Source organism: Nycticebus coucang, chromosome 6 (genome assembly GCF_027406575.1).
Source record: "Nycticebus coucang isolate mNycCou1 chromosome 6, mNycCou1.pri, whole genome shotgun sequence".
In the NCBI taxonomy this organism is placed as follows: domain Eukaryota; kingdom Metazoa; phylum Chordata; class Mammalia; order Primates; family Lorisidae; genus Nycticebus; species Nycticebus coucang.
In genome coordinates, this window is record NC_069785.1 from 75,200,165 (window position 1) to 75,227,128 (window position 26,964).

The window sequence follows — 26,964 nt, forward strand, 5'->3', positions numbered from 1 at the left end:
TCTTCTATTCTTTCTTCCAAGTGACTCCATTTACATTTAGACAGATCTTCAGAGATTATCCTTTGCGTTCCAAGCTCAGGTCACTGACACTACTTCATATACCTGAGTATAGTGATGGTAAGAATGAAAGCTGTTGAAGAAAACAGGAAAGGCTCAGCACCTGTGGCTCAAGCAGCTAAAGGGCCAGTTACATACACCTGAGCTGAGAGGTTCGAATCCAGCCCAGGGCCCACCAAACAACAATGATGGCTGCAACCAAAAAATAGCCAGGTGTTGTGGTGGGCGCTTGTAGTCCCAGCTACTTGGGAGATGGAGGCAAGAGAGTCACTTGACCCCAGGAGTTGGAGGTTGCTGGAATCTATGATGCGACAGCACTCTACCCAAGGCAACAGCTTGAGGCTCTGTCTCAAAAAAAACAAAAACTTAGGAAAGAACAGTGTCACAAAATTCTGGGAATAAAGAATTCCAAACAGGGAGTTATTAGATTGGGTGTGGTGGCTCACATCTGTAATCTTGGCACTTTGGGAGGCCAAGGTGGGAGGATTGCTTGAAACCAGGAATTTGAGACAAGCCTGGGCAACATAGCAAGACCTCATCTCTATAAAAAATTTTAAAATTAGCTGGGGATGATGGCATGAGCCTATATTCCCAGCAGCTCAGGAGGCTGAGGTAGGACTGCCTGAAGTTAGGAGTTTGGGGTTGCAGTGAGCTATGATGGCACCACTGCACTCTACTTGGGCAACAGAAACTCCATCTCTTAAAATAAAGAGTGGACTTGGCGCTAATAGCACAGTGGTTATGGCACCAGCCACATACACTAAAGGTGGTGGGTTTGAACCTGGCCCACGCCAGCTAAACAACAGCAATAAAAAATAACCAAGCATTGTGGCGGGTGCCTGTAGTCCCAGCTACTTGGGAGGCTAAGGCAAGAGAATCGCTTAAACCCAAGAGTTGGAGGTTGCTGTGAGCTGTGACGCTACAGCACTCTACGGAGGGCAACATAGTGAAACTGTCTCAAAAATTTAAAAAAAAGTGATCAAAATCTCAAAATATAGGGAAATGCCAAGTAATGTTTTACATATTGAGAAATGTCCCTTGATTTGGTGGTAAGTAGGTTTTTGTTGGCTTTAGTGAGCGTGGCCCTCATGAAGACTAAAGCCAAACTGCAGGGAACTGAGGCCTGAATGGAAGTGAAAAAACGGAGACAAACTTGCAATTGTTTCAGGCAACTTGACTGAAAAAAAAGCAGGACTAAGGGGTTTTTAACTTATTTGTTAAAACAAAGGGGGAGGAAATGGACTTGAGCCCAGATGTAGCTGAGTACCCGGCCTTACCAGTGATATTCACTGGTAAATACCCATATGCAGTGTCCAAGATGAAGAAGACATCTGATGCAGCAGGCAGTGGCCGATGGCCAGATACGGTGAAGGACAGAGTTAACTAGTTGAGTCTGAAGCCATATTCCCTGAGTACAATCCTGCATAGCTGTGTAGCCATAAACAAGTCACTTCACCTTTCTATGTCTGTTTCTGTATCTGTCAAGTGAGCATAATACTGATACCCACCACACTGGCTGGGATGAGGATTACATAAATTAACATACTGTGAAGTGCTTATAATACTGCCTGACGTAGTAAACACATAGAGGTGACAGCAGTTTCGTCCCTCCAGCTGTATCTGCACATGTATCTTCATTCAGATTTCTGATTAATGTGAGTCTAGACCGTATCAGCATAGTCTTCTCTGCATTTGTACCTTTAAGTATCCTATTTTATAATAAGTCGGTTATTCAGACACCCAGCCACACGGTCTCTCATACTCACAGCACAGTAGAGGGCGGGGAGGCTCTCCCAACCTGCACCGGCCTCCTCTCTCACACGTTCTCCTTCGTGAATGGCTTCCAAAACTTCCCTTTTGAATTTGGTATAAAGTGAGCCATAAAGAATTTACTAACAGTGAAGAAAAATCACAGCCAAGGAGCAACTACTCCAGAGGAAATGAGATTAAAGGTACATTCTGGCAGTGGCACCTGTAGCTCAAGCAGCTAAGGCTGCCAGCTATATACACCAGAGCTGGCGAGTCCGAATTCGGCCTGGGCCTGCCAAACAATGACAACTACAACCAAAGAACAGCCGGGCGTTGTGGTGGACGTCTGTAGTTCCAGCTACTTGGGAGGCTAAAGCAAGAGAATCACTTAAGTGATTAAGCCCAGGAGTTTGAGGTTGCTGTGAGCTGTGATGCCACGGCACTCTACCCAGGGCTATGGCTTGAGGCTCTGTCTAAAAAAAAAAAAACCCAAAACATTCTGGAAAGTAGTTATTTTTGTGGAAGGAAGGGAATAGGACTGAGAAGGGGACAGATGTTGTATTTTACATCTTTAAAAAAACAAATTCAAAAGAAGTAAGAAGCAAAAAAAAAAAAACCCCAAAACCCAAATCTGAAGCAAATATAACCATGGATAAGTTAGGTGGTTATACTGTTCATTATTTTATTTTCTATACTTTTCTATTTGTTTGAAACATTAGAAATCATTTAAAAATATTTACTTGGGTAGGTTAGAATTAACATGAATGTAGTTAGGATATAGTTCCGTGTATTATGAGCCAGGTTCACGAACATTTGGATTAAAAAAAGAAACTTACTAAAAACCGTAGCAACACACAAACACAAACATATACACAAGCACTGCTTCAAAAAGGATTTTTAAAACTGTGAAAAAATATATATAAAATGAAAGATAGTAATGAAAAATCCAATAAGTAAACATTTCATTGAAATTTGTTAATATGTATTTGTTATACATATATTTAACAATATAGAAAAGGGTACCAACTGTCGACCTTTCAGAGTTTATTTCTTTATAAAGGAAAAAAATACAGAGTGATTTTAATAAACAAAGCACTCAATTCCAATGTTTTTCTTAGAGGAAAAAAGAAGTATATAATACACACTTATCATGCCCTGTATTGATTACTCTTGCAAAAGAAATTGAAAAATGCAAACATTGTAACCCAGTTGTTTGTACTCTCACATCAATCTGAAATTTAAAAAAGATATTGAAAAAACCCACACAAATCTAGACTTGAGTGCTAGGAATGTTGCCATAAGGCATGTGTATTGACCTTAATAAAAAATAAATTCAGTTGATATTCTTTATTTCACCTTCTCCTTACATCCTTGCCATCCCCTTACTCGAAGCTTAGGGGCAATGACTCTACACCACTAGTGTTGTGGTGGCATCTGTGTCTCCAAGTCCTGATGTCCTCTCTATGGTAATCCACTGACATGCACCTGAAAGCACCAGCGACATCACTTCATCAGATTCCTAGAAAGGAGGGTACCTGGCACACAGTCTCTAGTGCTAGCAAAGAGAGGGGAGGCAACGGTTCTCTGAGCTTCCATTCACTTCTTTACTTTTATACTCATTAGGCCTGCCCAGCCCGCTTAGGAGACTCCCAGGAGAGCAGGGGCTAGGCCAGGACTCTGTTCCTAGGATGAATGAAGCCAGGAATCAGTCTGGGCACTTCTGGTAACACACAGAACACAGGCAGGCCTGAGGAGTGTGGCCTGTATAGGGTAAGGCTTTAAATTTGCAGCCCAGGTAAAAGGAGATGAGTTAGGGAAACAGCATTTCTGTGCATTTAAAACTGGGTGGTCTCTGCAGGCCACTGCCTCTGAACCGTCAGCATTTCAAGGTCTGATGACGATCTTCAGGTAAATGTCCTCATGATCAGTGGATATAGGAGCAATGATGGAGATTGGGGAATTGCACATCCTATCACTGAAGGTCTTGACCAGGTCATGTTAATCTTTTTAATGGCAAAGATAATAACATCAAAGAAAATGTTTACAATGGAAATAAGAAATTGTAGAACCTTTATGCTTTAATGCACACATTTTCATGACCTTTTCTTTCACTGACTTGAGACCTACAATTTAGTGTCTGCTCTTTTTATTTAACGTGACCCCAAACAATAGCAGCACAATAGTTATGCTCAAGAGGAAAGCAGGGGCATGTGACGTATAGCAGTGTTTCTGCAGGGGCCCTGCCTGGGACCCCTCTCACAGGCTACTGGTTAACAGAACTGAGGGGGCTCCTTCGATGACTGCGGGTAGTGGAGCCTTAGCTCTTGTCACTAGCTGGAGCCCTGGGTTGGGTTATGTGAACATCCCAAGAGAATTCTGCGGGTAGAAGACGTCCACCCTGTCCATATAGAAACAGCACAAGAAGGCAGGGTGGGTCTACCTAGAACCAGGTCCCCAAAGGAACATGGTCAAGGGACTAATAGACGGTGTATAAGGACCAAGTTTTACTCAGATCCCTCTCAGCCCTGCCTTCCCCAAGTTTCTGTATCCACCATAGTGAAAGCTTTCTGAAAGAAACACCAGGGACCTCTCTATTGTCCTCCCAGTCTAGGACCAAGCAAAAGGACTTAATGGGCAAAGAAATCCTTGTCTAAATTGGCTGCTGCCCACTACAACCCCAGCCCCTGGGCCACGTTGTTGCTTCTGCACATGAAGCCACCAGGGGGCAGGCTGGGCCCACAGTGAGACATTTCCTCCTAGAGAAAACGGATCACAAGTGCAAAGACCCTTCTTCAGAGCCACTTGTCTACCTCCCCGTCCCCCAGGGGCTTTGCTCTCCTGGCCTCAGCTGCGCCATTGGCTGAAAGTGGATGAGAGGAGGGGGTGGAAGGTTATTATTATTTCAGAGCTGGTTAGGGACTCTGAGTCCTTCAAATTTGATACCTTACCACAGTGCCTAGACCACCTGGTGTTCAATCATATATGAGTAACAGTCGTGTGCAACTGAAATAGCAAGAAATCCAAAGGAGAATACATCTAGGGGAGGGAGCTATGCATGGGAGAGGGGCTATCCTGCGACCAGGTAGGTCCAGAGCCCTAACATTGCCCAGAAGTCCTACAATGTCTTCTTCCACATACAGAGCCTTGAGTGGTAACACACAAGCACAGTGACCAGGCTGAGAATGTGAGCATGTGTCTGCATTTGTTTAGGGGTGGGACAGGAGTGACATAACTCAGAGGCTTACAAGCAGAGCAGCACAAAGGCTACGAAGGCTACAGCTTTCATTCCCAGCTCTCAACCAGACAGACTTCTCCAGGCACAGATACTTAACCCAACCTGGCGGGCCCCGCTGAGCTCAATCACTCTCAATAGCAGAAGACCAGTCGTGGCTGCTCCCTTACCCTAGGACCATTCACTTTATTTTATTTTTACACAGATAGTCCATATTTATTATAAAACATGCCACATCCACTCTTTATTGGACACCCGTGCCAGCACCAGCCCCCTTCTCTCCAGGCACAAGGGCACGTGGGCAAGGGGCTCCGTCCCCGGCCAGGATGCAGTGGAAGCCTGGCCCGACTACCTCTCCTAGGGCCAGCACCTTCCTCGGTGCCAGGGGCTGCTGGCTCAGTCCTGTTCAAACTCTTGCTCACAGTAGCCTACATTGAGGGGCTGGGCCTGGACACCTCGCCTGCAAGAGGACAGGGAGAAATGGCAAGATGAGCGCCCCAGAAGGAGCCAGTATTATGCCCTAGCAACATCTCCACCCCATTTCCATGATGCTCAAACTGTCACTGTACACCAAAAGGACAGATATCAAATCTGTGGAATCTCACTTCTGGAGATTCTCACTTGGTATGGGGTGAAGTGTTGACAAGACTTCAATTTGAACAGGTACCCCAGGTGATTCTGATACAGAAAGACCCAGGAACTTTGTGGAATACCCACTCCCCCCCATCCTGCCTGTCTCTGTCTCCCAGCACCAAATAATTCAGTCCCTTTAGAAAACAGGTAGAATGCCTATGGGCTGCCCAATGCTCTTGACCTACTTAGCTCTCTGCTCCTGGCTCTAAAACAGCGGTTCTCAAGCTGTGGGTCACGACCCACAGGAACCGTATTAAATGGCTGCGGCATTAGGAAGGTTGAGAACCACTGCTCTAAAACATTATAAATGTGGTTGCAGAGGGGGACAGGCGAGCTGTCCAGCCCATGCACTTGGGCATCAAATCTTGTCCTCAGGTCTCAGATTTGCAAGTTACAAGCTCTGATCAATCACCTTAAGAACCTTTTGGTTGGCTTGGCGCCTGTAGCTCAGTGAGTAGGGCACCAGCCACATACACCGAAGATGGCAGGTTCAAGCCCGGCCCAGGCCTGCTCAATAACAATGATAAATGCAACAAAAAAATAGCCGGGTGTTGTAGTGGGCACCTGTAGTTCCAGCTACTTGGGAGGCTGAGGCAAGAGAATCGCTTGAGTCCATGAGTTTGAGGTTGCTATGATGCCAAGGCACTCTACCCAGGGCAACAGCTTGAGGCTTTGTCACCAAAAAAAAAAAAAAACCTTTGGGCATGCTTCCTTTATTACCCAAATGAGGAACAAGCTTAGAGAACCAGCTTAAAGTCACCCAGTGAACTGCAGAAAGTGGAGGTTTAGACCCCGACATACGAGGTCCAGGATCTGGTCTGTACTAAGCTGTGTCCTCTAGGATCTCAAGACCCAGAAGGAATCTGGGAAACAACGACCTTACACAGACCCATCCCTAACAGAGGTGAAGATACCATGAGAGCCCAAAAAGTCAGCTTGGTTCAAATCCTACTTCTTAGTGACTTTGGGCAAGAGACAGACTTCTCTGTTCCTCAGCCATCTATCTCTGAAATGGGGATAAAAAGCGCATCTACCTCATTGGGCTGTGAAGATTCACTGAGACAAAGCCTGTAAAGGGCTTGGCACAGTGTTTGCCACTAAGTCCAGTCATGCCTTGGTATCAGCAGGGGACTGGTTCTAGGACCCCTGCAGATATCCAATCTGTGGATACTCAAGTCTCACACAAAATGGTGTAGTATTTATATATAACCTATGTGCAACCTCCCATATATTTTAAATCATTTCTAGATTATTTATAACACCTATTGCAATATATGTGCCAGGTAGTTTTTTTTTTTATTATTGCATTGTTATTGTTTATTTATCTATTTATTTTCCGAATGTTTTCTATCGTGGTTAGTTGAATCACAGATGCACAATCCTAGGATATGGAGGGCTACCTATAAGACTCTGTAAGTGTTAGCTATTGTTATCATTCTATCTCTTTCAAGAAGGGGTCCCAAGGCCTGGATCTGCCCTACCCATACCTTAGGAAGACCCCACCGCCTACTCACCTCAGCAACTCACAGCGGAAGCGTGACAAACGTCTATAGGCAAATTTCACGTCCGAGATTAACTTGTTGCTCCATAGCCTCTCAGCAACAGCCCCTGCTCTGGGCCTGCAGGGAATGGGGTATGTGCAGGGTGGAAAGTGTCCTCCTTCAAAGACCGGCGCCTCTTATCTAGGTCCCCTGGACCAGCTCAGGGCCAAGGAATGTGATCAACTGCCTTGTTTAGAGCTACAGCCTGACTGAATGACTCCCAGAGAATTCTAGATCTTGGCTCCATCTTCATTAAAATGTGGATAGTGACCCCATGCACTTCCTCTCCCAAAGAGATGGGGAATAAGAATAAGCTTTAGGGCTCGGTGCCTGTAGCTCAATGGGTAGGGTGCCAGCCACATAGACTGAGGCTCGCAGGTTCGAGCCTGGCCCAGGCCTGCCAAACAATGTCAACTCCAACCAAAAAACAGCCGGGTGTTGTGGCAGGCGCCTGTAGTCCCAGCTACTTGGGAGACTGAGGCAGGAGAATTGCTTAAGCCCAAGAGCTGGAGGTTGCTGTGAGCTGTGACACTACGGCACTCTACTGAGGGCAACACAGTGAGACTCTGTCTCAAAATAAAAAAATAAGCTTTAAAGGTGCCATTAATTGGCAGTGACAGCAGAAGCACATGTCCTTAAAATGTAAACTCTGCACACTCAACCATGTTTGGTAAAGCTGCTGAGGGAAGTGTTATTGTAGGAATCGTGGACGCTCAGTGTTAGATGCTGAGCCTGGCACCTGTGCTCTCCAGGCCTCATTATCTATCTTTACCTATTCTGCACATCCCATGGGTTACTGGAAAGAAACATGGAAGCCACGAGGAAGTGAAGATCACATACAAACAGAAGGCTTAAGGAGCGCCTCTTCTCTCTCAGATCCAAGAGGAGGGCACTAGTCTGGAGATGGCTAGATGGGAGAACCCCTGCCCTCCATCCCAACCCTCTAGATCCCCAGAAAACCCTTACCAGAGCCTGGGGACCAGGTTTGTGCTGTCCACATACTCTCCCCACATGCAGGCCTCTCCACCAATCACCAGAGCTTTCTGCTTACGGGTACCTGAAGGCAGCAACAATAGGCTGCTGGTGGTGGAGGAACTCTAGGGATCCCCTTCAGCCATGTTCCCAATGCAGTCCTCTCCTCAGATAAGGAGAAATTTCCTACCCAGAAATGTCTTGCTTGGACCTTCCTGCCTCCCACTGTCCCCTAGCCCAGCCTCCTTTGGTCAGCAACGGGAGCTCCCTGCTTTCACCTTCAAATTCTAGGGGTTCCACTAGGTAGAAATCCTTCCAGTCAGGGCCATAAGATATACGGTTCAGGTACCAGGGGGCAGAGAGTAGGGCCCGGAAGCCGGCCTTGGTGATCAGTTCCAGCTCCTTCATGTAGCTCACTGGTACCTCTTCTCGCCATACCTGTATGATCGTGTCTGGTCGAACCTGTCACAAAAGGTCAAATGGCAGTAAAATAGCACAGAGCTGAAGAGATTCCTGGGCCTCGTTCAATGCAGGCAACCTGGGCCAAGGGGTGTGTCCCTCTCCATCCCCCAGCAGAAAAGTATGTTTCTGTGACTCCTAACTATTGCACTAACACCTTAGTACATAGGCCAAGAAGTTCACAGGCCCTAAGAAAGCTCCCTGCTGCTCTCCTTCCCCAGGCCCTGTGCAGCCTCCCTGTCCACACGGAGCCTGGGATTCTGGCTGTGAGCTGAGGGAGGCAAGCAATGGGGCCCAGGTGCTACCATACCCAGGAGTCTCCAGATGTTGCTGGGCACGGCACAAAGTTCCTGCAGAGCCCCTACCTATGAAAGAGGCTAGGATATTATTGATGAAAAATGAAGAAGGTGACCCTGTTCCCACAGACTTAGTGGGAAGACCCTAGTGTGTGACTCAGGAAGGAAAATCCAGCTCATCATGCCAGTCTCTGGAATCCCAAGTGACCCAGCAGCAGAAATAACTCTTGATCAGTTGGTAGCAAGGGAGGATAGACAAAGGTTCTGCCATGTAAACCTGGGGCTCATACCCCTGCAGCCTTTCTAGAGAGAACAGAAGAGTGCTCTGACCACTAAAACCTAGTCCAAGCCCAGAGGACAGGTCCCTGCAGAGGCAGGGAAGGGCTGGGAGACCAGGGGAAGGCACTGCTGGTGGCCCCTTCTTTTCTCTGTCCTGACTCACCTTTACTTTATTATCAAACACCTCCTGCCACACCACATAGCCCTTGTCATAAGAAGAGACAATGTCCAGCAGTCTGTGGAGGAGAGGAGTCAAGTAAAGGGCCTGCTCAGCTCTCGCTGGCTCTAGGCTGTTTGTGCCAGTGCCCTAGGGGCGAGCCTGGCCAGGAAACAGTGGCCACTGTTTCCAATTGAGCAGTGTCTTCCCCTACATAGGACTGACCACTCCAATGCAGAAAGGATAGGCCAAAGGGACCCTTCAGAGACCTGACGTGGAAACCGAGAACCCCACAGGAGGTGATTCCCAAGGGACCCCACCCACTCTCCTTCCTTCCTCACGTCTGGATGTAGTAGGACTCCAGCTGCTTGAAGTCTTCACCAAAGCCTTTCTTCTTCATAAAGTCCTGGATATCTGGGTTGGACTTCCTGAATCCCGTGAGAAAATGAAGATTAATTTTTCAAAATCCTGAAAACTTAAAGCCTGGGGATTAGTTACCCGGCCTCCTACAACTTCCTCTTTTCACCTAAAAAACCAAATAGCCAAGAATCTCACAGGCCCTGAATACGGAAGGTGTGGCTAAAGCAAAGCTCTGTGAAGGGCACTCCTGACAGGCTGAGAAAGGATGAGTTTTAAGTTCAAACTCCCAAAGAGATTACATCTAATCCTCTCTCTGGACTGTAACACCTGGGTCCAAGTTGTCAGTGTTGAGCTCTGTACACTGGATTCTGTGTCCCCTAGCTGCTAATCCAGGTGGATGACAGGTCTTGCTGGCTGTCACCTGCTGTGGATCCTTGCCTCACAACATCTACATTTTGTTCCCTGGTTCTCCTTCTGCTCATGTCTCCAAAAAGCCAAACTAGTTCCCCAGAAATAGTTCTAGTATCCAATTCTTGGAGAAGCCTCTCACACTCTTTCTGGATTTTACAATTAAATGCTAATTAGAAACTGATATATTTAATCATGAATTCTGTCTCTTGACTCTTCAACTAGACTACTTTAATCCCTTCATAAAAGGATTATTTTTCTCTATCGTGAACTTTTACAAGAGCTGATGTTTTGGGGGTTTTTTGTGTCTTAGTCTGACCCCCTAGGTAGACTGTCGTGGCATCATAGCTCATAGCAACCTCCAACTCTTGGGCTTAAGTGATCCTTTGACTCAGCCTCCCCAGTAGCTGGGAATACAAGGCGTCTGCCATAACACCCAGCTATTCTATTTTTAGTAGAGATGGGGGTCTTGCTCTTGCTCAAGCTGGTGTCTTGAACTCCTGAGCTCAAGCAATCCTCCCACCTCAGCTTCCCAGAGTGCTAAGATTATAGGCATAAACCACCACACCTGGCTCCAAGAGCTGGTTTTTAAAATAAATATCTGAAGGATATGAGAAAGGAGAAAAGTAGAAGGCCTAAGACATGACCAATGTCAGTGGGGACAGACTGCTGTCTCAGAGGTCAGCCCCTGAGAAGCAGCTGAATTAGGTGCCCCTTGGGTGCTAACCTCTCTTCTGAGTAAGCAATTCATCAGGTGAGGAATCAGACGGGAGGATCAAAGGGCTCATACCAGCAGGTGAAATCAACCTCATCTCCTCCCAGGTGAAGATAAAAATCCGGGAAGACAGAGCTGACCTCCAAGAAAAATGTGCTCATGAATTCATAAGTATTGTTGAGACTGGGATTCACAGGTCCAAAGGTGCCAGAGGGCTGAGACCCAGAGTAACAAGGAGTCAGTAATCCAGGGATACCTAAATCAATAGAGAAGCCCATGCAAAAAGCGTCACGATTACTTAGACACTCGTGCACACTTCTATGGATAAAGACGTAAGTCACACAAAGTCAGACAATCACGCTCATGAATGTCACACATTCTCAGGCCTTCAGACACTGGCAGTTACCACCATTTAGTCATAAAGAAATACAAACACGTATATCCATAGTCATAGATAGGCAGAGGCTGGGTTCTAGCCAGTCAACTGTAGGCGCACACTCCTGCCTTGACACATGACTTCCTGGCTCCCACAGGCTGCTCTCATGCCATCTCAGGCAGAGAAGCAGAGGGAGAGCCTGGTCCAGACAAAATGGCAAAATCTTTCTTCTGTCTCCTCCTATATGTTGGGGCAACTATCACCCAGAATATTTCTACATTTCCTAAGTGGCATCTCCTTGGGGCCAGAATCTTTCCCTACTGAAGATGAAGCCAAAGATACCTTCAAATTTCTACAAAGCCAGCGGCCTCTTTTAACCTTCCTTTAACAGCTTTGGGGCTCAATCTAGGGGGTTGGGGGTTAACGGTGGGGGTGGAATATAAAGAAGAGATGAGTGAGCAGGAGTAGTGACTGTCCAACTCTGACCTCCAGAGGCCACCCTGGGAGAGAGGTTCCTCAGCATCTACTCTAGGGCATAACCACCTGCAAGGGCATCTGAGAATCTGCCCACATTTTAATAGTAAAAAATGGTGTTCTTTGCCCGAAGTTAAGTTCTTCCTATCTAAATTCCTAAGAGGAAGAAGTTGATTGAAAACATTCTTCTGGGGACCAAAGTTGGGACATGCCACATCTGAGAGCCAATGCCCTAAAGCCCCACTTTGAGGAAAACTAGCAGACTCTCTCTAACCTCAGACATTATTCTTACCTGGTCCCCAAGACAAAGTATGGCCAGGAGTGTCAAACTCTGCCAGCACACGGATACCCCGAAGCCGCGCGTATTCAATTACCTCCTTCACATCCTGTGATGTGTAGATGTGGGTGACAGGGTTGTAGGAGCCCTGAAAGGCACAAGACACACTTTAGGTTCCTATTTCCTGAAGGCCAGCACAGTAAAAGATACTCAGTATACCCAAAGGACTCCCCAGGTATCAGAAAACCTGCCCACAGCCCTTTGCTATGAGGGACTATTTTTAAGAAACTTTATCATAATTTTCCACAAGTTATCAAATCTGTTTTACCTGAATATCATAATGCCAGGGAGATAAACAAGGTAGTTATTATGCCCATTTAACAAAATATAAATAAGTAAAAAGAAAATTAGACCAGGTCACAAAGCACATCAATGGCAAAGTTTGGACTTAAGCTCAAGTCTCCTGACTCCAAATCTAGCGTCCTTTGCCTATGTCAGTATGTCTGCCTGAAACTGGCTGTTTAGAATAAGAGCCATCGTTCCTGCCAGCAAAGCCAGGCTCAAACATCAACCTATAAAGTTCGTCTGGGAAAAACTGGGACATACCTTTCTGGTGAGCTCTGGAAAAGTGAAGCTCTCATATGGGAAGGAAGGGTCATCAACCAGATGCCAGTGAAACACATTCAATTTGTTATACGCCATGACATCCTGTGGGTCAGAGCACACACCGTGAACCCATCACAGCCTCTCCGGTTTCAGCCTCAAACCCAAAAATCTGGGCAGGCTGCTCTACACACCTCAACAGGCTCCTCCTGCCCAGCTTCCAGGGAAGTGTTCATAGGGTCTCTCTATCAAACCTTCCCACCATGGAGTGCCTGGCATGGGGGGAAGACCCAGCACACTTCTTCTTTTTCCAGGACATATGCAGAGATGGCTGACAGAGTGGTCTTTCCTCTTTTTGAGATGAATTCTGGCCAGGTTGAGAGGAGAGCTGCAGCTACCATGGTACGGTGGAGACTCCCATACCCCTCAAATAGCCTCAAGATCAACACTTCCTCCTGCCATTTGTGGTGGGTTCTATAAACTGGTTTGTTTATTTTTTAAAGACAAGCATGAAACGAGGAAGAGGAAGATAGTTTACAGAGTAACAAAGCAGGATAGATTTGCCATAGACAATGAATGGGCCTCCACTGCCAGGACAAGTAGACAAAGGGGTCAGGTTATATGAACGTGAGGCTGGCTGAAAACTCAGTAGCCCCATAACTTAACATCTCGGAAGCCAAGGCTGAGAATGTGTTGACTCCTTTGGTTCCACCAGAGAAGCAAAGGAAAAAGCACATTATTTTGGGGTTTGAGGCTGAAACTGGAGAGGCTGTGATTTGGAGCATCAAATGACAGAGAAGATTGCACATCGAACTCAGGAGAGTAGGAACTTCTCTAGCTAAGGCTTTGACCATCTCTCTCCTGTGACCTTGTCCTGCCTGGAACCAGCCTAAACACTGGCCCATAGTAGCCAGTGGGGTAGATTTAAGTCACTCTTGTTATTTTTGAATCTTGAAACAATCCATCTTCTATGTTCCCCCAGGAGCTCAGCTATATACATTCCCTCTCTAAGTCTTTAAGAATGTGGAAGTTGGCCTGTCCCTTACCCCCATCACCCCAGAACCCTAAGTGCAAAGAAGGCCTGAAGGCCTGGGTACCAGAGTGTCCAGGATGATAGAAAGGGGCAGGTAATGGCGCGATGTATCCAACAGCAAGCCCCGGTGAGGGAAGCGGGGGAAGTCCTCAATCTCAGTCTTGTTGATATAGAACTGTGTAGACAAAAAGGAAGAGGTCAGGACTCAAAGGGAGCTTACTATGAGGGGATGGGGGTGATGAGGAAAACTCTTCCAAGGTCCCTGAAAGTCCAACTGTGACTATTCTCCAGGTAATTACCTCACATAAACAACCACCTTGCCAGAGAGCAACTCTACCATGTCAGCCAAATACAACAGTCCCACACAATACGCAGCCTACAAATTCTGGATTTTCCTGACTGTTAACAAGTTTATTTTTTTTCAAAGCAGTGTGGCCTCAAGGTCATTACTAAATAATGACTGAGGGGAACCAGATTACAGTAATTCCAAAGAGTCCAAATCTACCAAACAAGTTTTCCATCCACATCACCTCCTACGCTCCTGCTGGGGCTATCTCAAGCTACCAGGGGTCTAAGGCAAAACAAGATTTTCCCAGGGTCTTCCACACTGGGACAAAAACCCAGAGATTAGATAATTGAGAGCTAAATGATGGGCACATATGGGCATGAAGAGATATACACGCCACAGGAAACCAAGAAGGGGTGAGGATGGGAAGGAGTAAGGGGTAAAAACTTACCTATCAGGTACAATGAACACTATTCTGGTAATGGCCATATTAAAAGCCAGGACTTAAACACTATACAAGGTATCCAAGGTATCCATGTAACATTTGTACCCCCTTAGTACTTAGAAATAAAAATGAATCAATCAATGAATAAGAAAACCCCAGATATTAGAAAGGAGCCCTTTTTGAGGGCCCACACTCACCGTGCCCTCAGCAGATTTCCAAACAAGCTGGCTAAAAGTCTCCAGACCTATGGAGAAGGAGAGAGGCAGAGTAAAGACTCAGAAAGTAGAAAGACAGACGTGCCCATTCGTAAGGTTCCCAATGTGGCAGAGTATAACGTTTGGGTACATGGCGAAAATGGCTGTAGTATAGGTGTGATGATTCTGAACACTTAAGAAAAAGAGATACCAGGAAGCCCATATCCATTTCTATGCTTTATTTTTATTTTGGAAGGTGGTAGAGAAAGAGGCTTTGGTGTCCTTCAAAACCCATATACTTCTTACCCATATTTCCTAAACCATGAACTCCTAAGAATGTTAAAAAGAGAGGCCAAGATGCGTGTGCATGGGAACAGATGCAGGGATAAGCCAGCCTGCAAGGGCTAAGGCTTTCCAGGGATAAAACTATTGGGAGCTAAGAGAGCTGAGAAAAGGTGTCCCCACTCTGTTGCCCCCTCACTTCTCCCAGATTGAACTGTGAGAAAGTGATCATAAGCCTGAGATTCCAAGAAGCCTTGGTCCATAGCTAGGCCTAGAAGACAAAGAATTATCCACTCCTCCTCTTCAGAGTTTGAAAGAGCTGTAGGGAGCTGAGGTGTGGTGGGCAGCAACCGCCTCAGAAGGACTGACACAGTCCCCTGGAGTCCAGCACAGCCCAACCCAAGCACAGCCATGATGGGTCCAGAGCATTACATGTTATCAACAGCTAGAGGCCTACCTCCAGAAACCCTGCAGAAGCCCCATGAAGGATTCCCAGAGTCCCCAAATTTCAAAATGAAAGAATCCATGAGACCTCAGTGGCCACTCAGTACCTAATCTGAAGCAGACTGCTAGTGTACTGTTCTGGCCTCTCCCTACTCTGACTGTGACACCCAGCATTCTGGAGTCCCAGATTGCCTCCACCCCCAATCTCACTAATCATGAGCCCCTGCACATAAGGTACAAGAGGGCAGAAAGGGGTGTCAGCATGCTGTTGCTCCAAAGCACAGAGGGGCAAGGTATAACAAACCAAAGCAAGGTGTGGGATTCTGTGGGAACTGCCTGCGTCATTTCCCAGCAGCGGTTTAACCAAAAGTCAAGTAGAGATGCTTGGCCAAGTCTGTATCCAGGGAACAAATACCCTTTCAGAAGAAGAAGGGCAGGGGCCTATCATCAGTTCACCTGTTAGCTAATAAACTCTTCATTTTCTCGAGAAATAATATAATTCTACATACTTTATTACTATTTATCTTTTTAACTTTTTTTTTTTGCATTTATCTATTTCCTTTTAAAAGAAGCTTTCCAATTATGTGTCTTTAGTGAGAGCTGAACAGGAGTGTTAATGATAGTTTTCTCCTCCTCTCCCCACAGAGCACCTGCCCAGGGCAGCTGCTGCCACCCCATAGGGTGAAATCTGTTAACTTCTAGGGACAACTATAAGGAGAGCAGGGCCAGGCACGATGGCTCATGCCTGTAATCCTAGCACTTTGGGAGGTTGAGGCGGGTGGACTGCCTGAGCTCATGGGTTCAAGATCAACTTGACCCAGAGCGAGGCCTCATCTCTAAAAATAGCCGGCATTGTGGTGGATGCCTATAGTCCCAGCTACTTGGGAGGCTGAGGCAAGAGAGTTGCTTGAACTCAGGAGTTTAAGGTTGCTGTGAGTTCTAATGCCACAGCACTCTACTGAGGGCAACAAAGTGAGACTTATCTCAAAAAAATTAAAAAAAAAAAAAAAAGAAAAGTCCACTGGACTCCATGAAGAAAGCTTCCTAAAGTGAGGATACTCACTAGACTCCAAGTCCTGTCCTTGCACCCCACCAACATTCCCACATCATCTTTCTCTCTCTGTTTGCATCAGCCCCACCTTGTTACCTCGGAGAGCCCCCCAGGCAGTCTGAGAGAGGAGTAAACATTCGTCATCATTTATGGTCAGGGTATCTGAAATGACAGAAATAACTCCATTTAATTAAGGTTTTTTTATGCTAAGATTGTAGACCAGATGTTCTGTGTAAATCCTTCTATATAAGAAACACCCAGCAAGATCATGTTATCAATTTTTTATCTTTCAATGAGGAGACATCCCAGAGTAGGACAGCTGTAGGGTGGCCAGGCCTGGGGTCAGAGTGGGGAGGGTGGTCACCACATGGTTCTGCAGACCCTGGAGATTGATACCTGATTAGAGTGTCAGGCTGGAGCACAGTCCTCTGCAAAGCACCACCTACCCCATGGGCCAGTTTTCCCAGCAGAAACATGAAATCCTACCAGCTTTTAGCTGAGAGTATGAAGTCTCCTATTGGGAAAGGGACTAGGGATGCTTTCAGGGGAGTCCAGGACATGATGCTCCCAAAGCCTTTGTAATCACCCTCCTTCCCTTTTTTTCTTAAAGCTTCAGCTACTTCATCCAAGAATGTCAGGAAGAAGCCAAGACTGAAATTTTCACTTTGAAGATGGAGAAGTCCCCAAATGCTGCTGCTCGGGGGCAGACAGGAGCCAATCACAAGATTGATGACTCAGCATCACCTCATTATAAATGATGGAAAACGCCTTCTCTCTCCAATGTAGGGTTTCTTAGAGAAAGTCAGCAAAGTGTACACTTTACTAAGACAGAAATGTTTTCAGTCCAGAAAGCTGGCATTCTGTGGGACTTAGTAAATAGCCAGTGTGACTATTAGCCGAGTGACCTCCACTCGGAAGCCAACCTTCTGACACTGGTTAAGCTTCTGCATAGGAAAGACTTACCTTCTGTGGTTCTCAGTGGTTATGGGGACCCACCAGCCATCCAAAGTTACAGCTTCAGATAAGTGCCCCTTCTTCTAGGACAGAGACAGGGAAGTACTTACAATTCTCTGCTGACTCCAGAGTAGGAAAATGGTTACATCCTGCTGTGACCACAGAGACAACCAATATTTTCTTCGCCAGTGCATGTCGTTTTCCTGCAAAGACAGGGTAAACTCAGTGTGGGTAACCTGCCATCAGAATAGGCAAAACCAAGGCCCTGCAGAAGGGCCCCTAGCTCTAGTCCCTCAGCTCACACACCTGCGGTGAAAGGAAAGGGAGGGCATGGCATTTACCCTTGGCAGAGGCATTGCCAGTCATCTGTCAGCTTTTTCATTCCAGTTATGCTCCCTTTCTCCCCAGTATCCATGTGACCCATGTAAGAACAATCTGGGTGACAGCTCTTCTTAACCAGGCTCTGCATTTCTGGCTTCCCATGGACTACAGTAAGCACACAGTCCCAAGCCCCTGACTAGCTCTGTACGAGTGGCAGATTGGTCACCGAGAATGAGCCAACATATTATCTCATACAGCTCTACAGACACCAGTCTATGCAGAAAAAATGCCAAAGCCAAAATACTAACACCCTCTCTTTTCCTACCCTCTTCTTGGTTCTTCCCTATCATTTCCTGGGGGGTGGGGGGGTTCTACTTTTTTTTTTTTTTGTAGAGACAGAGTCTCACTTTATGGCCCTTGGTAGAGTGCCGTGGCTTCACACAGCTCACAGCAACCTCCAACTCCTGGGCTCAAGCGATTCTCCTGCCTCAGCCTCCCAAGTAGCTGGGACTACAGGTGCCCGCCACAATGCCCGGCTATTTTTTGGTTGCAGTTTGGTAGGGGCCGGGTTTGAACCCGCCACCCTCGGTATATGGGGCCGGCGCCCTACCGACTGAGCCACAGGCGCCGCCCCGGGGGGTTCTACTTTTACTGCCCTGAGCCTAGATAGGAAGCTTATATGACAATAGAATGTAAATCAATTATGATGGAGTAAACATACTGTCTGTGTTCTAACACTTTTTTTATAATAGGATTTTCTCAATGAACAAACAGTTTTACATTCTGGTGCATATGCTTCTTAGCTCATCACAGATGGGCACTGTAGGTATTACAGTACCGCTCTTGAGGGCTCCAGATGAAGGGTTTCCAACTTTGTAAAAGCCCAGGAGCTAATGTGAGCAGGTGATAGGAAGCTCTCCCACACAGAGAAGGCCTGAGGCAACACAGCTGACACCTCAGAGAAAGCACATGGTCACCAGCCCATCCTGCTTCCTTCCTTCCTCTTCCCAAGGTAGATTTCTGTCAAGCTGGGGAAACCACCTAGAATGACAGAACGAGTCAACATACTATCTAATATAGCTCTGCAGACCCCAGTTCATGCAGAGAAAGTGCCAAAGCCAATATACTAACACCCTCTCCCTTCCTACCCCACTATTGGTTCTTCCTTGGGATTTTCAGGGTGGTTCTGCTTTTCTTGCTCCAAACCTAAACATAATGAGCCCCTCTCTATTCTCCTCTGGAGCCATAAGCATCCCACCGGCACCCAGCATCCATGACTTCCCGTGGGATGACAAAGTCAGGGGTTGCACAGCGCAGCAGAAGGCAGGGAGAGAGAGTACAGAACCAAGCTGGAATCCCAAATGCAACCCATGTCCAGGCAGAAGGAAGCCAAAAGCCTCAGACCATTTCAGGGAAGCCTGTTCAAACCTCCTGAGCACTACCACACACTGCACCCCAGCTTGCAGGTGTGCCAAGAAGCAACCTAATAAGACTTGGCCCTTTCATACCATCATGACCAAATACACTCTTTCCTCTCCCAGTAAATGCCCTGTATCCCCACACCAATACTTGCCTGAACTCTGCAGGGAGAAGGGAATTGGAGGCAACTCTGGACCAGGTCAACTCACAACCCTATTCTTAAACCCTAAAAGCACCCCTCCCATCAAGCAAAAGGATGAGCAGGCTTTCATGGCTGAAACCACTCTCAAATCAGAATCTATAGGTTCATTCCAAGATCTCCAAGCAGACAGGCTATCTCTGCAAATCCATCTACACAGAGGGCCTCTACAGGAAGACGGAGGAGGACTTCTCCTAGGGGTGAGAAGAAAAACCATACACCACGTTGTCTCCTTGTCCCACTCCCACCCTACACGGCATGGGGCCCATTATCACGTGTGGAGAGCTCCTCTGAATGGCTATCCAGGCAGCCATTCAAAAGACGGCAAAAGTCCTGGGCTTTAGTGTTAATCCTCTGGGCCTCAGTCTGCCAAATAAGGCGAAATTACAACTATGCAACCACCATGGCTCCCTCCCCTGATGACAGAACATGATGGCTACACAAATACCAGGTTTATCTGAACTTTGCTTGGAAGACAGGAAAATACCTAATTCTTTTGTTGTTATTGTATTTTTCAAAAACACACCTGCACTCCATTCCCTAAGTCTGTAATTGTTTGCAGTGGTTCTCAAACTTCCTAATGCCGCAATGTATTTTCATTGTTACAAAGGGGTCACGACCCACGGGTTGAGAATCTCTGGTTTAGAGGGAGGGTCACAGACTCCTCTGAAGATCTGCTAAAAATGAAAGCATGTTTTTTCCTCCCAGAAAAATGCCCTTAATATAAGGAGTCTTTTTCCAGAATTACAATCCCTCCCTCTCTGCCACCAATCTCACAGATAGAATACCTGTCCTAAGTGCTCCCAGTGACTTATCTGTGTTTGGGTCAAAGTAGACAGAGAGCCATGGCTGCTGCTTAAATGAATTAGAAGAGGGAAGGTCTGGGGAAGGCAGGAACATAAGAGCTGGCAAAACAGGATGGACACTAGGTCATTTGAAAGGATGTAAATAAAGCATCATCATTGTGCTTTTCTACCTCCAAGTTGCTCCTCCACTGAGCTCAGAAGAGAGCAGGAAACAGGCAGGGACAGTGCAGCTGCCTCTACACACACCCACGCACTAACTGGAAGTGCTGAGTGTGGGAAGCACGGTATGGCAAACAGCCCAGTCAGCCAACAGTGTCACGGGCACAGGCACCATGAACTTGGCTTGGGACAGCAGGAAGTTCTGAAGCCTCAAGTGCTCAGGAGGAAGCATGAGGAACAGAGCAGTGGGCCAGGAAATCAGGAAAGGTGGGTTTGGTCAGGTTCTGCTGCTGCCAAACTGAGTGAGTCTTGGGGCTTCCATTTCCTTCCCTGTAAACAACGGCAGGGCAGGACCAGATTCCGGCTACTCCTCTTCAGAGGTAACACCTCATGATCCTCCAGATAGATAATATACTCCAGGGTCCCATTCCATGACCACAGCCTCCTACCACTGCAGGCCACTCATATACCCCCTTTCATATAAACTTACTCTGAATAAACCTGGGTTTATTCAGAAGTTTGTATTTTTTTTTTTTTTTTAATTAAAAAAGTAGTACAGGCTGGGCGTGGTGACTCATGCCTGTAATCCTAGCACTTTGGGAGGCCGAGTGGGGTGGATCACCTGAGCTAGGGAGTTCAAGACCAGCCTGAGAAAGAGTGAGACTCTATCTCTAAAAACTAGCCAGGCATTGTGGCAGGTGCCTATAGTCCCAACTACTTGGAGGGCTGAGGCAAGAGGATATCTTGAGCCCATGAGTTTGAGATTGCTGTGAGCTATGACGCCATAGCACTTTACTGAGGGCAACAGAATCAGACTCTTGTCTCAAAAACAAAAACTTAAAATTAAAAAAACATAATAAAAAAGTAGTATACATACTAATTGAAAAAATTTAAACAGAACAGAGTGTTTATAATAAAAGTATCTCCAGCATCCTTCCTTAGTCCCTCAGTAAAGAGACAATGTCACTATTAGTTTTCTACCCTTGCAGTTCCTTTTTAGTGTAATTTTGCCTTATTCATCAGAGACAGGTCATCTCTGGAAATGGAATTCTCAGAACAAGGCCCTGCTTCCTACCAAGTCCTACTGTGGAACTTTCTCCAGACTCTAGTACTGTTTCCCTTCTGTTTTTAGCCCTCTCCCTTCCTTCCCTGCTGGCCTTGAGATGGTGTCCATCACTCAAACACACTCTAGCCATACTCTCAAGAACCTGTCTCTCTTCTTCTGTTATATCCAGTGGACAACACCTTAAACCCTGGATCAATCTGACATCTGCCTTCTTGTGACCCTGACCCTGGTTACTGTGCCCTATTGAAAGAAGAAAAATCAGCACAGCGGGATGGGGCCACTTTAAAATCATGGTCTCTCATCTTGGCAGGGCCCCCGATGCTGCCCTGAAAATCTTCCATCTCCACCATCACTTTTTTCTATTTTCTCCAACAGCTATTTTCCTCAAGTCTATACCTGATCACTACTGCCCTTTACTGTCTGCAGAAAGAATTCTCATCCACCCCTACTTTCTTCTCCTCTCCCCACTAACAAAAATGTTTGCAACAAATTCCTGTCTTGACTTTTCCCACCCGCATCTTGATGGAAGGCGTTTCCTTTCAGCTGTGCTTTGGATCTCTCCTCAGTCTCCTCTTGCACGAATTACCTCCCTTTTCTCCAAAGTCTTCAAATTGTTTCTTTCTACTGATTCCTTCCCATTAGCATTAAAATGTTTGCCATCTTCCTCTCAACTGCATGTCATCTCAAACATTCATTCTTTATTTTGCCTGCTGTCACAAAGAAACTGTAGAGGAAATGTGACCTGGGTAGCAAAAGCACTGAATCTTGAGGGCAGAAAGACCTGGATTCGGATTCAGATTCAAATCTTGGTTTTAATGCTTCCTAGCTGTGGGACCCTGGCTGAGTTATTTATCCTTTCTTGAGCTGCAGTTTCCTCATCTGTAAAATGGGAACCTATTTGATTGGCTACTGAGAAGATTCAACAAGTGAATCCAGGTAAAGCACTTAGTTCAGTGCCGAGAGCATGGGAAGTGCTCATGGAGTTGGCCATCCTAGATCCTCTCTTTGTAGCCACTTCCTGGCAACCTATCCCTCAATCCACTACAATCTGGCTTCCTCCATCATCTCTCCTCCGAAATGAATTCATCAAAGTCCCATGGTTCTCTAAGAAGATTCAAGGAATCCTTTCCAGTTCATTCATTCAATAGTTATTTACTAAATGGTTACTATGACCAGGGTGTTTCTAAGGGCTCAGGATACAGCAGTGAGCAAAACAGACAAAAACCCATGCTATTAGAGAGCTACTATTTTAGAAACCAGTCACTCCTTCTGGAACCTCTTGGCAGCATCAGACATGCCTATCTTTCTTGAAAGTAACTTAACTTAGGAAGTATTCTTTGAAGAAAACTCTTGGTTTTCCTTCTAATTCCTTGAGTACATTGCCCACTCTACTTTTCCTCCGCCTGCCTCAACATGCTGGTGTTCTCCAGGGTCTCCAAGGTTCCAAACTTCTCTTTTTCTCCCCACTTACACTTTCCCTGGACAATGCCGTCCACTCCTACAGCAGGTTGATGACTTCTAAATCTATCGTTCTATGCCAGCCCTTCTTCTGGAGCTCTGAACTTGCATACCTTTGCTCAGATGTCTCAAACACAAACCTGAATTAACTCTTCATTCATGCTCTTCCAGGCTGACCCTCTCTCTCACATTAATAACTAGACCAGAAACCTCCTTCTTCTCACACACTTTTCATCAAACTGAGTAGATCTCAAACTCATTTATTCAAAATGGTATTTACAGACTGCTATGTGTTAAACACTGTGCTAAGTACTGAGATTACAAGAGCAAAAAGATTTTTTAAAAGTCTTAGGATTACAAAATCCTTATTATCTCTTAACACATTGTCGTTTTTCCACCCCCACTGGGCCAAAGCCTCAGCCTCTTGTAATTTCTCCCCTGGATGACTACAAAAAAATCCCCTAGATGGTCTTTCCTTGCCTCATTTCAAGTTACTTTCCTTTGTGATCTTTTAATAGGAAGATCAGATCATAAAAATCTTTGCTTAAAATCCTTCAACACCTCCCCATAGCTTTCAGATAAAGTACAGAATCCACTGGATGATCGTAAAAAACACATGTCCTCTGCTCCTGTGCAGGAACTCTCACAACAGAATAACGAACTCTTTACAGAACCCTGAAAATGCCACATTTTCTCCATACTTTTTTTACACATACTGCTTCCTCCAATTGAAACAAACTTTGCATTCCCTCCACATCTTTCCTGATTAAGAAATAGCTCTGGTTTTCCTTTTATAAAACGTTTCTGTCTTTCCCCCACCCTTTCCTACTATATGAACCTCCTATATGATCATAAAGCAATGTATACATACATTTTTCACAACACTTATCTTAATATATGCTGTTTATTAGTCTATCTCCTCACCTAGGCTGTGAGTTCCTCAACAGCAGGGACCAATCTGTGTCTTTGTATTCCCAGTGCCTGACACACGGTAGTCATTCAATAAATGTTTGCTGAAAAAATGAATGATGCTGGAATTAAAAAAAGGCACATTTAATGCTATGTATGCATAATGATTGTGCTATATGGTAATTAGGCATAAATGGCAAGTACTTTATGTAGAAATTACTTTTATACACCCAAACCTAGAATTTCTGAAGATCTGAGACCAGGGTGGGAGGGGCGCTAAGAAGATGCCCAGAGTTACAGCAAGTGCCTTTTCCTTTCTTTTTTTTTTTGAGACAGAGTCTCACTCTGCTGTCTGGGCTAGAATACAGTAGCGTCAGCCTAGTTCACAACAACCTCAAACCCTTGGGTTCAAGGGATCCTCCTGCCTCAGCTCCAGAGCAGCTGGGACTACAGGTGCCCGTCATGATGCCCAGCTAATTTTTCTATTTTTAGTAGAGACCAGGGTGGGGGTGGGTGGGTTGTGTCTTGCTCTTGCTTAGTCTGGTCTCGAACTCCTAAGCTCAAGCATTCCTCCTGCCTTGGCCTCCAAGGTGCTTTTCAGACAGCTCTGAAGACCTCTAGATCCATACATCCGAAGATTTAGGTCTTTCTACTTCTCTGGAAGGGGGACTCACGGCTATATTAGCATACCTAGAATCTACAAATCTTTATCTCAGCACACAACAGCTTCTCCTCCACCCACCCTGTTCCCCCGAATCAAAACATTTCTACGATCCCAATGTATTTCATTCATAGAATCCAAGCAGCCTGGAGAAAACACACTGGTTTTGGTCCTAAAGTGGCATTTGCTTTGGTTTTTGGATTGGAAACTAAGATAAAGTCAATCCAGCCTTTGCCACCTCCCCACTCTGTAGTGTCTGCCTGGTACCCCATGTGCCCTGGTACATGGCGCTCCTAGGCTATGCCATAGTTTGTTCCCACGCCCAGTCTGCTCTCTACCCCTTTGTGTTCAGCAGATCCGGGTTACATCTCCCCATACTCAGCCTAATGAAAGCCCTTGAAATCATTCATTTTCCACTCACTTCTTCACTTCAACCAAGATATAAGGAGCACTTACTGTGCATCAGGAACTGTGCTAGGTGCTAGGGCAGTTAAAAAGAAAAACAAGCCCTGGTCCCTGCCCTTGAGGAGCTCACAGTCTAGGGGGAGAGACAAATACAAATAATAATTACAAAACAGTGTGATAATGGCTACAGTAGAAATTATAATCACCTCCAGAAAGAGAGGGAGGCTTAAGCATTTGAGGGCACCTCTGAGTAGGATCCTTAACCCTTAATTGGTGTTTACCAAGCTACCTGGAGGAAAGAAGGTATCCCAAGCCTGGGAAGTGCACTGGTGTGGCTAGGAGGCAAGGCCACCCCATCAATATATATATATATTTTTTTTTGTAGAGACAGAGTCTCACTGTACCACCCTCGGGTAGAGTGCCGTGGCGTCACACGGCTCACAGCAACCTCTAACTCTTGGGCTCACGCGATTCTCTTGCCTCAGCCTCCCGAGCAGCTGGGACTACAGGCGCCCGCCACAACGCCCGGCTATTTTTTGGTTGCAGTTTGGCCGGGGCTGGGTTTGAACCCGCCACCCTCGGCATATGGGGCTGGCGCCCTACTCACTGAGCCACAGGCGCCGCCCAATATTCTTATCCCAGTAAAGTGGGAGTGTGAGAATGCAACTCTCTTGCACCTGGGCCTCTCCTCAGCGCTGCCCAATTCAGTCTAGACCATGGCGCCTCCTCTCACGAGTCCCAAGAGTCTTCACTCTTCAGAAGGTGCTAATACCTACTCAGAAGTGCTACTCTCTGCAACCCACAGATGAATACTGAATGTTCCCTCCATTCCCATCTGTTTTTCTGTAAAGTTTGTAGTTAAAAGTTTTCTTTTTTCCCTTTAAAAACCTGATCATTTCCCCCATCTCCACTCCCACTGGAAAGAGAATATCTCCATAAAAATTCTAGGGCCATGAGATAAATTTGTTATATGTTAACATTTTGCACACTCTTCCAATTCTTTTTTATTAATTTTTAAAGTAAAAATGCAATCCTAATACTATTAATTTGTACCTTTTCTCCCCTTAACCAAACTGAGTTTAAGATTTTTTTTTTTTTGTAGAGACAGAGTCTCACTTTATGGCCCTCGGTGGAGTGCCGTGGCCTCACACAGCTCACAGTAACCTCCAACTCCTGGGCTTAAGCAATTCTCCTGCCTCAGCCTCCCAAGTAGCTGGGACTACAGGCGCCCGCCACAACGCCAGGCTATTTTTTGGTTGCAGTTTGACCGGGGCCGGGTTTGAACCCGTCACCCTCGGTATATGGGGCCGGCGCCTTACCGACTGAGCCACAGGTGCTGCCCGAGTTTAAGATTTTTTTAATGTTTTTTTTGTTTGTTTGTTTTTTGTGATTTTTTTGCCGGGGCTGGGTTTGAACCCGCCACCTCTGCATATGGGACCGGCGCCCTACTCCTTGAGCCACAGGCGCCGCCCAAGATCTTTTAATGTTAATACATACAGGTATACATTATTACTCTAAGAGTTGAATAGAATTCCATTGATGGAATACCTTATCTAACTTCTCTCCTGATCGTGGACATTTGGTAATGTTTCTATGTTATTTTGTTTTGTTTTTCAAGACAGGCTCTCACTTGGGTGAAAGTGCAGCACCATCATCTCATAGCAACCTCCACGACCTGAATTCAAGTGATCCTCCTGCCTCAGCCTCCTGAGTAGCTGGGACTACAGGCACATCCCACCACACCCAGCTAATTTTTTTATTTTTGTAGAGATTGAGTATCACTCTTGCTCAGGCTGGTCTCAAAACTCCTGGCTTCAAGAAATCCTCCTACCTCGGCCTCTCAGAGTGCTAACATTACAGGCTTGAGCCATTATACCCAGCCTCTAAGTTTTTAATACTATAAACAATACTCTAGAAAACAAAAATTCTTGTCTATGTATATGTGTATTTATAATTTTTAGCAGTTTTGAAAATTTTCTGTGGCGTCATAGCTCACACCAACCTCAAACTCTTGGGCTCAAGTGATTCTCTTGTCTCAGCCTCCCAAATAGCTGGGAGTATAGGAGCCTGCTACAATGCCCAGCTATTTTTAGAGACCAGGGTCTTGCTCTTGCTAAGGCTGGTGTCGAACCTTTAAGCTCAGGCAATCCACCCACCTTGGCCTCCCAGAGTGCTAGGATTACAGGAATGAGCCACTGCGCCCGGCGCAGTTTTGAAAAATTTCTATAGGATGAATTCTTAGAAATGTAGAGCTAAAGATATGAAAATTGTTTGTTTTGATGAT

General features: G+C 46.0%; 1 protein-coding gene across 1 annotated transcript in view; it reads right to left on the minus strand.

Annotated features, from left to right (window-relative positions):
• Positions 1 to 5,237: 5,237 nt before the first annotated feature.
• Positions 5,238 to 26,964, minus strand: part of HEXA (hexosaminidase subunit alpha) — a 33,281-nt gene continuing 11,554 nt past the window's right edge. Inside the window, exons 3-15 of the mRNA XM_053593489.1 lie at positions 17,388 to 17,480; positions 16,420 to 16,485; positions 14,550 to 14,596; positions 13,686 to 13,796; positions 12,592 to 12,693; positions 12,001 to 12,133; positions 10,934 to 11,114; positions 9,717 to 9,803; positions 9,382 to 9,454; positions 8,463 to 8,646; positions 8,179 to 8,269; positions 7,186 to 7,290; positions 5,238 to 5,498 (exon numbers count right to left, since the gene is read on the minus strand). Of these exons, the coding sequence (XP_053449464.1) occupies positions 5,435 to 5,498; positions 7,186 to 7,290; positions 8,179 to 8,269; positions 8,463 to 8,646; positions 9,382 to 9,454; positions 9,717 to 9,803; positions 10,934 to 11,114; positions 12,001 to 12,133; positions 12,592 to 12,693; positions 13,686 to 13,796; positions 14,550 to 14,596; positions 16,420 to 16,485; positions 17,388 to 17,480 (1,337 nt within the window). The 3' untranslated portion in view covers positions 5,238 to 5,434. The remainder of the gene's footprint in view (positions 5,499 to 7,185; positions 7,291 to 8,178; positions 8,270 to 8,462; positions 8,647 to 9,381; positions 9,455 to 9,716; positions 9,804 to 10,933; positions 11,115 to 12,000; positions 12,134 to 12,591; positions 12,694 to 13,685; positions 13,797 to 14,549; positions 14,597 to 16,419; positions 16,486 to 17,387; positions 17,481 to 26,964) is intronic.